At 39.4% G+C, this 14,301-nt stretch overlaps 1 protein-coding gene across 1 annotated transcript in view; it reads left to right on the top strand.

Annotated features, from left to right (window-relative positions):
• LOC119420650 (glutamate receptor 3) overlaps positions 1-14,301 on the top strand; it is a 129,825-nt gene that overhangs the window by 106,355 nt on the left and 9,169 nt on the right. The window contains exon 13 of the mRNA XM_037688069.1: positions 7,956-8,203. Within this exon, the coding sequence (XP_037543997.1) occupies positions 7,956-8,203 (248 nt within the window). The remainder of the gene's footprint in view (positions 1-7,955; positions 8,204-14,301) is intronic.

Here is a 14,301-nt window from a genome sequence, read left to right as displayed (position 1 = left end):
TGACCATGTTAGACGGGATGACAACACAGCAATTAGTGCCAGAACTGTGTCCCAAAACAAACCTCCAAAGATAAGTATGTCTAGTTGCTGAATGACAATTGCATATCTACAAAACTTATAATAGCATAAAAGAAATTGTGAACTAGAACAATTAAAAATGCAAATAATTTAGACCTAAGATTCTAAACGCCCGAAAAGACAAAAATAAATAAACCATAGCCTCGTCCCCACCACTCCAGATAGTTTTAAAACTTTTTTTTTTTTTACTCTATTAGCATCTACACACAAAATACTCTTGCCTCCACCAATGAATTTTTTGTTACAAAAAAAAACCAAGATTGTTTTATGTTGATGTAAAATTTCTCATCACAGTTTTAGTAGTGGCTATTGGCCCACATTTCCAGTCTCGATCCAGTAAGGGCCTGTCAGCCTGGCGATGACGACAACGCTCGTTGTGTCTGGATGTGCAAGTTGACAAATCTCTTTCTCATTAAAAGAAGCTGACAATCTCTGCCTGACTCCAAATTCCAAAGCGAACTATTTATCAAAATAGTTAAATGTATCTAAATTCCTGTACATATATATATATATATATATATATATATAAACTTTAAAAAATTAATACAAAAAAATTAAATCTACAGTCCTGGCCACTGACATATTTCTAGTTAATAAAAACACAAATTTCTGTTTTACCTTAAATTACTCACAGATTAATGATTGCTTTGTTTCACATTGTTAAATCATTATTTAACAGTCAGGTTTGCCAACTAATATTCTCTAAATTTCCTAGTCTTATTTGCGTTTTGACAATTCTGTTTTTTGATTTATATTATTTTTGTCCTAAAATTTAAAAGACAATTTCAGCCTCCTCATCATTTAATTTACATTTATTGAACATAGTAAGGAGTACTGTAATTAAACACATTTCAGCTTCAGTGTTGAGTCCTAGTTGTTAAAAATATTTAAAAAATAAAATAAAATTAATCAATCTGGTATTGGTCTGTAAGAAGACCTGGTATCCCGTATTTAAACCAGAGCAAAAATGTAATAAAGCATGAGAGTTACCACACAAATCTCATTATACTTGTACAATGACAGCACAAACCTCTTATCCCTTACTTTATCCTCACCTCCACTTGTTACAACTGACAACAAAGTTAGACTACAAATCCTTGTGTTCAGTAATTTATAGTATCACACTGTAATATGTATGTTTTGTTTTCATATGCAGTAATTCTCAGTCAGGTCATCTGGACAGTTTATTTTTTTATAGAGACGTTTCACCCTGTAGCTGGAGGGTTTCATCAGTCTGAGGAGTTCCAGTAAACTGTTTTCCCAACAAGCAGTCGACTCCTTAAGTGGACCAACCAGTTTGCTGGAGCTAAGATCGTTTCTGGGGGTCGTCCTGTCCCTCGTCGACTCCTCCCAGGCAGGCAGCCACAGCCAAAGTGGTTCAAGGCAACAAAGTTCATGCTCAATCATCCAGGTATCAAATCCAATCATTCTCAGTCAGGTCATCTAGACCTTTGTTGCCTTGAACCACTTTGGCTGTGGCTGCCTGGATGACTGAGCATGAACTTGGACGTTTTCACATCATTTATATAATGTGTATATAAAACATTCACACTATTTTGATCCATTTATCTTACGTACGTTTTTCGGCATCTTTTTTGTTCCACAATTTTTGTGTTATTTCAACAAGTCATATATCACCAGGTTCAGCTGTTTCAGGAGAATGGTGCTATAATTTTTGGTATTTATGCAACTTTAGCTTTTTGAAATATTTAGTCTTTTCTGTCACTTTTTTCCCTCATGAAGAATGAATTGAGCTCATTTTACATCCTTCAGATTTTTAGATGTGTTTACAACCTCTTACTGCTCCTTTCACGTTTTGTTCTGCTTCAGCTTCTTTCAGCTTCCTTCTGCAAATTTAAATGTTTTTCAACTTCAGCTAATTCCAGCTGTTCTTTCAGCTGTTTGTGCTCCTTTCACATTCTTTCTGCTAAGTACAACATTTTTGTGCATCTTCTAACTTCTTTCTGCTATTTTCAGCTTGTTGTGCTCCTTTCAGCTTATTTCTGCTAGTTTCAGCTTTTTCTGCTATTTCAGCTACTATTTAGCAGTTGTCACACTAATTTCAGCATTTTCAGCTAAATCCACATTTTTTGCACTCATTTCAACTTTTTTTCAGCCTAATTCAGCAAAATTGTGCTCTCTCCACTTCCTTTCTTTCTGCCTTTTTTAGCTACTATTCAGCTGTTTTTATTGTGTGTGTGCATTTATGCTTTTTTCAGAGAAATTCCACCTTTTTGTGCTCATTTCTTTCAGCCTAATTGGGCACAATTGTGCTCGCTCCACGTTCTTTTCATATTTTAGGCTTTATCCTGCCTTTTCGGCTACTTTTCAGCTATTTTTGTTTCTAATTTCAGCTTTGTTAGTTAATTTACTAATTTTTGTGCTAATTTCTGCTTATTTAAACCAAATTCAGCAAATAGGTGTTATTTCTGCTTTCTTCTGCTAACTTAGGCCTGTTCTTCCATTTCAGCTACATTTCAGCATGTTTTTAGCTAATTTCAGCTGTTTTTCCAGCAATAAGCATTCATCACTGCATTTTCGCAGGAAATGCAATTTCTCTTATTTTCAGTGTTACCATTTTTATTTTCCCATCGAAAGGCTGATGTATTATAATATAATGTCAGTCCATCCATTAACTGTCTCATGTCCCGCCCATAACTTCAGATCCGCTCAAGATAAACATTTGTGCACATCTGCATCATCACTAGACGGAGTGTCGCCAACACTTTTCATCACCCCAGCTCTAAGGTCAAGGTCCCAAATTAAGGTCAAAGTGTATACAAGGTCTTTCTATAGATTCATGTTTTGCTGCATGTTCATCGCAGGCGTATAATGTGCCGTCTGTGCTACTCTTGTGAAAACATTTTTGGCTATACATTAAGAACAAAAATAGTTGCTTTTTGTCTACGTACAGCATATCACGTGTTCATAAAGTCTTTACTCTGAGTATCCAGTAGAAAAACATAAAACTTTATATGCTCGTGGTCACTTTTAAAATAATTTTTAACAATAATTTTTAACAAAACAGAAATATGTAAGGAAAAGTGTTTTTTCAACATAAATTTGGTATGGAGTCAAGTTGATCTAAAAATCTTAAATCTTGATGATTGTGTTGCTTGTTGTGACTCGCTGACAGGAGCGTAAACGGAGGAGGAGGTGGAGAAGGGGGAGGTGGAGGAGGAGGAGAAGTGGCACTTGTACCCATTAATGTAGAAACTAAACAGGGTTCATAGTTTTGTTTCCACTGAGCAGCCAGATTGTTTGACTTCAGGCTGCTGGCAAAGAGCCCACGTTACCTCCGCTGAGCTGTTTAGGTTTAAAGGGCGAGTCCGCTCAAAATCACAGGAGGCAGACACCTGTCCGTGCACTGTACTGAAATGTTAAAGCGTGTTACAACACTGGCCCAGTCCATAATGTTATGGCAGGTGTGTTTATGGTTCAGAACACCTGTCATGATCTCTCATCCCTGACGGTCCACGAAGAAGATTTCCCCTGTGATTTAAAACTGCTTTGAATCATGGGAGATGTTGTGGACGTGTTTTCTGACATCTGTAAAATCAGCTCACACAGAAAAGTTGTCACTTTTTTAATCTATGTGCTTGAATAGAAGGCAACTGGAATTTTATTTCTTGTTTCTTCAAGACCCCTTTCACCTCTTGTCTGAAAGACTTCATCACTTCTGGCCCCAACTGAGGTGAGTCTAAAGAAACATTTCAGATATGAGGTGAAATGTCTTCAGGAAACGAGAAATGAAGTCTTTTGCTTTTATCCAAACATGTTTGATCTCTAATGGCCTGAATGAATAAACACCAGTTACTAATTCTGGAGCTGAAACAGGACGTAGGTTTTCTCCTCAAAGGCTTGTTTTCTGTGATAAGATGTCAATTCCATTCAATTAGAGGTGTTATTATTAGACGTTATTAGTTTACAGAAACAGGGTAGATTTATCCTTGTTCAATTCAATTCAGTTTATTTATATAGCGCCATATTCACAACAAAGTTGTCTCAGGGCACTGAACAGAAACATTCACATACATAGAAAAGCCAATTATTGAAGTTCTCTTATCCAAGGAAGCAGCAGACCAGTTGAATCTTCACTTCATTGCAGTCTTTCTTCCTGAGCAAGCACAATGGCAACAGTGGAAAGGAAAAACTCAGTTTTAACAGGAAGGAACCTCCAGCAGAACCAGGCTCAGGACAAGCGGCCGTCTGTTGGTTGTTCCAGTCTTCAGATATTTTTTTCCTTCAGAGAACAAGCTTTACATATTTACCTTTTACCCCTCTACATCCAGACGTTTCTTTCCACAGTCACCTTTTCCAGCTCTTTTTGGGAGAACTCCTACATGTTCCCAAGCTTTCAAAGAGTCACTTCGGTGTGTCCTGGGTCTACCCCTGGTTCTCCTCACAGTTGAGCATGCCCAAAATAACTCCCTGAAGTGGTAAAAAGGGGGCATCCTTACCAGATGCCTAAAACATCTGTTTCCTCTGGATGTGGAGGAGCAGGAGGCAGCACGACGGCTCAGTGGTTAGCACTGTTGCCTCACAGCAAGAAGGTCCTGGGTTCAATCCCCGGTTGGACCTGGGGTCTTTCTGTGTGGAGTTTGCATGTTCTTCTCATGCTTGCGTGGGTTTTCTCTGGGTACTCCGGTTTCCTCCCACAGACCAAAAACATGCATGTTAGGCTGTCTTCAGGTCCAGGCCTCCTTTGCAAAAGAGATTGGTGATCTCAATGGGATTTGCCTGTTTAAATAAAGGTTAATAAATAAATAAATAAACAGCGGCTCTAACCTGAGTTTTTCCTGTATAACTCAACTTCTCACCCTTTTTCTAAGGGAGAGTCCAGCTACCCTGCGGAGAAAACATTTTGACTGCTTGTATCCACAAGCTCCTTCTTTCAGTCACTACCCAGAGTCTGTGGCCATAGGTGAGGGTGAACTCCTCCACTTGAGGCAGAACCTCACCCTCTACTCTGAGAGGGCAGTCCACCCTTTTCTCCCTGGGGACCATGGCTTCAGATTTAGAGGGGCTGATCCTCATCCGAGCTGCTTCACACTCAGCTGCAAACCACTCCAGTGAGAGCAGGAAATCACATCGAGATGATGCCAACAAGACTACATCATCTGCAAAGAGCATAGAAGGAATCCTGAGGCCACCAAACCGGACACCCTCCACCCCCTGGCTGCACCGAGAAATTCTGTCCATAAAAGTTATTAACAGAATCTGTGACAACGGGCAGCCCTGGCGGAGTCCAACTCCCACCCTGAAGAGGTCTGACTTACTGCTGGCAGTGAGAACCAAACTCTCCCACCACTTGTGTGAAGCCACTGAATGACCTATAGCAATGGACCCCCAATCCCATACTCACTCAGCACTCCCTACTGTACCTCAATAAACAAGGTTGAATGACTTTGCCAAGTTCACAAAACACATGTAGACTGGATGAGCAAACTCCCATGACCCCTCGAGGACCCTAGTGAGGGTAAAGAGCTGATCCAGTGTTCTACAGTTGGGAACATTGTGCGTGTATTGGTTTTCTTCATATGCGTCACTTGCCTCTCACAGCTCAAAGACACGAGTGTAAAGTGAACCGTTGGTTCTTATCCTCTTACAGATGGATGTGACTGTGAGGGTGGAGGCTTGTTTCTCTGAGACGTGTTCAAGGTTCAGCCCGTCTCTTGTCCTGAGACAGCTGAGATGGTCTGAGACCTCTGTGACCCTGAACAGGGCAGATTTAGAGAATGGATGGATGGACACTGACGTGAAGGAGAGAGTACAAATAAAATATCAATCATTCTTGGGTTTATGTGGATGTTTTTTTGCATTTAAAGATTTAGCCCATGACCACACCTCAATATGTTCTGTTTAATCCTTGTGCAATGCTATTAAACTTGCTGTCAGTAAATTCAGCTGGAGGTGCACTGCTTTATACTTTATTGCTGTATTCTTATATAAAACAGTACAGAAAACAGGAAACTAAGTAATTGTCCTGGAAGTAGAGAGCTGGTGGATACCAGAACAAAACACTAGCATTCAATAAACAGCAGCTACGACACAATATCAAAACCAAAAGTAGCTGCAGCACTGATGCAGAGGAGGGCAGAAATTAAAATAACAACTAAAACTGAATCTTCACTTGTTCCGGTTTACGCACGAGCTAGAGTTACTGTGGCAGCACATAGCTGCCACAGGAAGTTAGGTTTAAAATTCCCATGAGCCATTTCTTCAACAGTAAAGCGTTGATTCATGGGATTATTTATACGTTTGATACGCCTGTCAAAAGGCGGATGTGTTACAGTATGGTGTCCTTACGTACGTATGACCATAAACTTTCTCTTGTCCTACAAATAAATTCTGACCCGCTCAAGATAAGTCAACAAAACTTCATATATGTATCACCAGTGTGTCAAAGACACTTTTCATCACCCCAGCTTCAAGTCAAGATCACAAATCAAGGTCAAAGTTAAAACCAGGTCTTTGCTTGTTTCATCCATAACTTCAGATTTGTTTTAGATAATTTAATGAAACATGATGCACATTTGTACCACCACTATGCTGTGCGTCACATAATATTTTAATCATCCCAGCTTTAAAGTCAAGGTCACAAATCAAGGTCAATGTTTATACAAGGTCTTTACTTGTCTGTGCCATTGCTATAGATTGCTGTATAATAGTTTGTTGATGTGTTTATGCGCCACATGCGTTACTCTTGTTTTACATGTGGCAACTACAGTATTTTGGCAGATATACAAATAGTTTTAACTCAGTTGCACATATATCAAATAACTATTTTCTCTAAAATTCAATTCAGTTTATTTATATATCACCAAATCACAACAAAATTTACTCAGGGCACTTTACAGGAACATTCACATACGTGAAAGCCAATTAGTAAAAATTCTCTATCTAAGGAAGGAAGCCAGCAGATTGCGTTGAATCTTCTCTTGGTTGCAGTCCCCCGTCCCGAGCAAGCACAAAGGCAACAGTGGAAAGTAAAAACTCTTCACAGGAAGAAACCTCTAGCAGAACCAGACTCAGGACGAGCGGTCTTTTGCTTTGACCGGCTGGGTTTGAGAGGAACAGGAAGGAGAGACGAACGAAGACAGAATGACAGGTCCAGATGTGGGTGCAGGTGTACCCCCGTGTTGGAAGAAAGAAAGAAAATGTTAAGGAGATAAATAATTACAAATACAAAACAGGTAGAGAAGAATAAGTCAATTCAGCAGCAGAATGAAGAAATGTGGTCAGTTTGTCCTCCAGCAGTGTGAGCATATAGCAGCTTAACTAAGGGATAGCTCAGGAAACCCAAGCCAACTCTAACTATAGGATTTATCATAAAGGAAAGTCTTAAGCCCAGTCTTAAAACTGGACAGTGTGTCAGCCTCATGGACAGAAACTGGAAGTTGGTTCCACAAGAGAGGAGCCTAATAACTGGAAGATCTTCCTCCCATTCTGCTTTTGGAAACTCTAGGAACCACAACCACAACTACACCACACCACAACCTGTAGTCTGAGAGCAAAGTGCTCTGTTAGGAAAATATGTGAGAATATGATCTTGAATATAAGATGGAGCTAGGTTGTTGAGGGCTTTGTAGGTTAGAAGTACGTTTTTGAATTCAATTCTGGATTTGACAGGGAGCCAGTGGAGAGAAGCTAAAACTGGAGAGAGATGATCTCTCCCACTAACTCCAGTTAAGACTCTGGCAGCAGCATTTTGGATCAACTGAAGACGTTTTAAAGAGTATTTGGACACCCAGATAATAAACCATTGCAAAACCCTAACCCTAAAATAAATATTTATGGGGTTTATTTCACAGCAGTCAGTGTCTGTAACTAATCTTTCTTTTTTCTTTCTTCTCCCTCTTTTCCCTTGAACGCAGCGCTCCAAAATAGCAGTTTATGAGAAAATGTGGTCGTACATGAAATCGGCTGAACCCTCAGTGTTCGTCAAGACGACACCAGACGGGGTTTCCCGGGTGCGAAAGTCGAAGGGCAAGTTTGCCTTTCTTCTGGAGTCCACCATGAACGAGTACATCGAGCAGCGGAAGCCGTGCGACACCATGAAAGTGGGCGGAAACCTCGACTCGAAGGGCTACGGCGTGGCCACACCGAAAGGCTCAGCATTAAGGTGGGTGGGATAATATAACAATATCCTTCACATTGTTATAGTATTCCACCTACCCTGATGTTTCCTTTTGTCATTCTCTTCTTCCTCACTCTTTAATTCTGTTGTTTTTATTTCCAAGTGCTTCTCTAGGTGAACAGTATTATGGGTTATCTGACTTGCAGCACATTTTTCGTCCTGTCTTGTTATGTTTCTGCTTTCCTTACGTTATTTTTTCTTGAATTTCCTTGAAGTTCATGGTATATGACACATGTTGGGTTCATTTGAATGTCCGTGTGCATTTCCTCCTCCCTGATTGTCTGTTTAATTTCTCCTCCTTCCTCTTGTTCTCTGTGGCGCCCTTTTTTTCTGCATCACCTCTGAAATCTCATATTAATTTGCTAGTTAAAAAGCTGCTCTGTCACTTGTGATGAATGTAAAGCTGCATGCTGGATGTCTATTTAACTCAACAATGACAGAATGTCCCCTTCCCGCACACTTCAGTTATGAGAAAATGTAATCCTCCATGCCACCTCTCGAATATTTAACATTTTCTTTGCTGTAGAGCCTTCTTTACCCTTTCAAATTGTCCCCCCACCCCGTGCTACCCCTCTATGAACCATTGTTCTCTATCACTATTTCTCACTAATATTTGATTATTAGATTTCTCACGGACCTGTTCCTTTTCTTACAAGCTATGTTTTATCGTTTCAAGAAATGCTGTTAACCTGGCAGTGTTAAAACTGAATGAGCAAGGCCTCTTGGACAAATTGAAAAACAAATGGTGGTACGACAAGGGAGAGTGCGGCAGCGGGGGAGGTGACTCTAAGGTCAGCCTCGATGTCACCAAAGTCGGGTATCCTAGAACAGAGTAATCGGCAAGGCTGGCGTCACCTTTGAACAAGATTTATTTAAAAAGAAGAAGAAAATGTGTTTTAGCCATTTTTTGTTGCACAACTGGAATCAAGTGGGAACCCTTTTCTTGGCTAAGTAAAGTAAAAAAAAAAAAAAGTGATTTTTATGACGGATGAGTAGGAATTAAAGTGTCTGTGGCTGAGGTGTTGTTGACCTGTGGTTATGAAAGACAGAAACAGATTTCTCCTTTGTTTTTTATATCCACAGGCCACTAAAGAAGTTTTTTTGTGCTTATACCAACACCAGTGAATATTCTAATTACCCCCCGAAGTAAAAACTAAAATAAAAGCACTCTCTGATCCGCCACCTGAGAGTTAGGGAAGGCACGGGAGACAGCGTTGTCTTGAGGGGACTAAGCATTTCAGGCAAACGTGAGAATTCTAATGAGAGAATGACAAAAACTGGATATTTTTTTATTTATTTATGTTTGTCTAACATCCTCTCACCCAGCTCCAGTAAGTCCTTCATGTGCCCGCAGGCTTTATTGGAACAAGAAGCTTTGATTTGAACCCTCTAATGTTGGTCGGCTGTTTCCCAAGAAGTCTGCCGGTTTCGAACGGCGTAGAAATGTGAGACAATGCAGCTTTAGTTAATGTTTGTTTATAATAAAGAAGAAATTATTCATGTTCAGGGGAAATGTAAACCCTTAAACATTTGAAAACAGTTTCAGCTTTTCTGAGTGATTACCGTAATTTCGGAACTATTGAGCGCACCTGAATATAAGCCACGCCCTCAAAATTTAAAATTAAATAAAAAAATTGTACATATATAGGGCGCACTTGTGTATAAGCCGCAGGTGTCCGTGTTGTAACATGAAATATTTACACAGAAAAGCTTTTTTAAACTTTTAATTAAATATGTTTCATTAAATGTTTTTTTTCTGAACAGTGCTGGTAACACAGCTGATTAAAATAATAATAATAATGATACAGTAGCCTACCAGGAAGTCGATCGCTATCTTCATCTTGTGCCCTGAGATGACTTCTGTTGTGATTTGGTGCTATATAAAAAAACTGAATTGAAATCTTCCTCATGCGCACTGCCCCCATGAGCTTGTGCTCTTCATCACGTTTCCTCCCTCCCTGGAGACACAACGGGGAGGGGAGGAGAGAACAGGAGAGTGGGAGTCCTGGGACTCCCATTGTTTGGTAATTTCATTGGTCAGATTTATTTAACCTTTATTTATACAGGTAGTATCATTGAGTCATGAGGACCCACCCCCCCAGGAGAGACATGTATTGGACAGCTATGTGAGCCCCCGGGTGTGATGAGACTAAATGTTTTGGCGACATGAAGCTCGTTAGCCCGTCAAAAAACAAAAATCCATAAATGAGCTGCAGCATTGAATGAGACACAGGGGGTGGTAAAAGTAGCAGCTTATAGTCCGGAAATTACGGTAACTTTAATCTATATTATTTATGGCCTTGTTGTTTTTTGGTTGCATTGTCACACTTTCTATGTTGAGCTCAAAAGATGGTTTCACTTCTAGAAGAGGAGTTAGGAAGAAAGCAAAAGATATTAAATAATAATAATAAGGCTGTGAGCATGCATTGTACATTGCTGTGCAAAGGTTTTAAACAACCCTCCATTTTCACTTTGCTTCCAGGTGGACAGATTTTTCATGATCTTAAAGTGATCATCAGTTCTCCGGGCTTTCTGAAAATCTTTGAAAGTTTTTATTTGGACTTTGGCTGCACATTCACTCGTGACAGCACACCGAGCAGTGCGCACTTTAAAGATCAACAAATAGCCTAAACTAGCACAGCATCTGAAAATCATGTCTTTAAGAAAGAGAAAGTTCAGGCTCTTGACCAAAACTAACATGGAAAAAATACTATTTGTACTCATAACTACATTATGAAAAAATGCTAATTTTCATCCAGTTTGATGTAAATAAACTGCCTGGTCAACAAAAGGTCACACAATCTAATATTTTCCATCAAAATATTTGTGTGTGACCTCCTTTAGCAGTTAGCTTTGATTAATTCAATTCAGTTCAGTTTATTTAGATAGCACCAAGTCAAAACAGAAGTTATCTCAGGTCACTGAACAGAAACATTCATATATATATATATATATATATATATATATATATATATAAAATAATAATTTAACACTATTTATCTGAGGCATAGACTGCCTTGAGTTTAACTCCGTCACAGACTCTCATCTTGAGCAAGCATGATGGCGACAGTGGAAAGTAAAAACTTCCTCATGAGGAAGAAACCTTTAGCAGAACCAGGCTCAGGACAAGTGGCATCTGCTTCAACCGGCTGGGTTTGAGAGGAATAGATAAACAATGGCAGGTCAAGAATCACATGTTAAGATAGAAATAATATTAAATGAAAAATATTCAATTTTAACAATTAATTTAAGGAAATGAGGTCAATTTGTCCTCTAGCAGTATAAGATTAAGACAGCACAACAAGCTGACCATAACTATAGGATTTATCAAAAGGAAAGTCTTAAGTCCAGTCTTAAAACTGGACAATGTGTCAGCATCACGGACAGAAACTGGAAGTTGGTTCCACAAGAGAGGAGCCTGATAACTGAAAGATCTTCCTCCCATTCTGCATTTAGAAACTCTAGGAACCACAAGTAAACCTGCAGTCTGACAACAAAGTGTTCTGTTAGGAAAATATGGGACCATAAGATTTCAAATATAAGATGGAGCTAGGTTGTTGAGAACTTTGTAGGTTAGAAGTAAAATTTTGAATTCAATTCTGAATTTGACAGGGAGCCAGTGAGAGAAGCGAAAACTGGAGAGAGATGATCTCTCCCACTAACTCATCCTTTGGACACACAATGTCGCTGAACCTCAACCGGACCAACAGTCAGCTCTTTGGGTTGTCTGGTGTGTGTCGCCTCATATCAGTCTTTATGTCTAATTGATTAATTGGCCAGACTTAAGTGAGTTAAACAAACAAAAAAATCCTCTCAAAGTCAAACTGGGTGTGTAAAAGCTGCTGAACTAAAGAAAAACTTCAGAAAACCTGAACAAATGATGAAGACCACTTTAAAATATTTCTGCGTGCTTAAACCAAACATTAAAAAAGAGTGGCTCAAGACTTTTGCACAGTACTGTATGTGGCAGCACAGCGCAGTATATTTCAATTTTCAGCATCTGTTCTCAGCTCCAAGGAGCATTTCAGATCCTTTATTCCCACATCAGTGCTGGTGACATTTTGACTTGAATGAAAGTTTGTCCTGTTCGTGCCTGAGGCCCCTGATCTTTAGTTTCAGACCTCAGGGTGAAGTCTGGCTCCACCTGCATCATGACACTAGAGGGGGGAGGCCGGTCCAGATTTGATGTTATTACCTCTGGACATCCATTCCTGAGTGAGCAGGTTGTGGATCCCACCAGAGGAGTAACACAAAGAAGGCTTCTCCTCTCGCTGCCGGTTCGCCTCGGTGCTTTTAGGTCCAGTTAGAGAGTCACGCCTGACTGCCACGTTTCTTTGAGCTTATTTCAGCGTCAGACAAGCACGTGTGTGTAATTTACCCAAGAAATGGAAATATATTGTACGTAATGACCACTGAGATAAAACATTTAAAAAGAAATGTTAAACGCTCTGAGGTTGATATTAATGAACTTATAATCAAATCTGCCAGACATTTACATCAGGTGGACCTGGACCATTGAAAACATTTTGTTCATATTTCATCTCATCGTTTGTGATTATGTGTTGGTCCTGTCAGTGCGCACGTTGCCGCATCTTTTTCCCATTTTTCAGACAAAGTCGTGTTTGAAGGCGTGCAGTAAACGTGTAAAATCAGCACAGCTACAAATTTATCATGTGTGCAGTGGACTGAAGAGGTGCATCCACAGATTTTTAGTCCATCTTGCACATAAAATCTAGAACTTAGTGAAATTTCACAAATGTTGGCTCAGTTCTCCACATCTGGTTTGTTTACTTCAGATCACATGTATGATGGTTGCACAACTTGTGAACTTGTAACTTTGATTTCTGCACGTGTAGAAAACAAATTAAAACTTTTTTTTTGCAGGAGAAATTTTAAATACACGTGCACAAATCAAAGTTACAAGTTTGCAGGTTTTGCAACACATCTACCTTCAAACAGCTGTTCCTAGACCTTTTTTAGCCTTTAATTAAAGCTGTAGACACCTGTGTAATAGTTAAAGTACACAGACACTTGGATTATGTAAAACATTTACAAATTTAAAGAACCTCATCAACCGTTAGATTTTATTTTACTATTTATGACACTTGAAGTTAAAGATGCTGTTGGCAGACATTGTTAAATTTCATTTGTTTCCTTTAGATCTTCTTAAGATCTATAGCTCAGGGTTCCCAGCAACTCTGGAGATCAGGGAAAACCTGGAAAATGATTCACTGAATTTGAGCACTGATCTGCAGATTTAAAAGATAATTATTCTGAGATTTGACGTGTACATGTCAAATGGGACGGCTGTGGAGGAGAGCAGTTGTCCTCCAATGTGAGAGTTGGGAGTTCGATTCCACCAGCTGTCACATGCTGAAGTGTCCCTGGGCAAGACACTGAACCCCTCATTGTCTCTGATGTGTGTCCCATCAGTGTATGAATGTGATAAAGCTCTGATTATTATTTGTATAGATCTAGTAGAGTGCTGTATGAATGGGTCAATGAGGGCACAAATTGTAAATAGCTTTGAGTATCTTCATAAGATAGAAAGGTGCTATAAGTACAGTCCATTTACCATTTACTTGTATTAATGTTAGTATTCTAGTATAAGTGAGTCCATGTTCTGCTTCTACAGTGTACGCAGCACATGTACCATCACTGATCGGCTGTGGTGGCATTTTAGTATCTGATGTTGTACAACATAATCTTCAGGGATGATAAAGTTCAAGTGAATTCTATTGTCATTACTATCTCATGTGGTACATGAGGTGGAACGAAATTATGTACACAGGGTCCCAGTTACACCCAAATGATGATGATGATGATGACTGATGGCTGAATGCACGTACAGGCTACAGTACAGTACAGTATACTTCCTGTCATGCTTGAACGTGACTCTGCCCACCACCTAAGATGAGCTCTGAGCATTTTACTTTACTGAAACATCTCCTGAAATTTCAGGATTTACTCAAGGAAAAATCAGGGAGTTTTGTTTTTAGGAAATGCTGGGAATCCAGTTTGTTAGGAAGATCTAAAGGAAAGAACACACACACATTATATATATATATATATATATATATATA

Source organism: Nematolebias whitei, chromosome 14, assembly GCF_014905685.2.
Source record: "Nematolebias whitei isolate Nwh7 chromosome 14, NemWhi1, whole genome shotgun sequence".
Taxonomy (NCBI): Eukaryota; Metazoa; Chordata; class Actinopteri; order Cyprinodontiformes; family Rivulidae; genus Nematolebias; species Nematolebias whitei.
The sequence above is the reverse complement of the archived record's forward strand: the minus strand, read 5'-3'. Positions and strand labels throughout refer to the sequence as shown.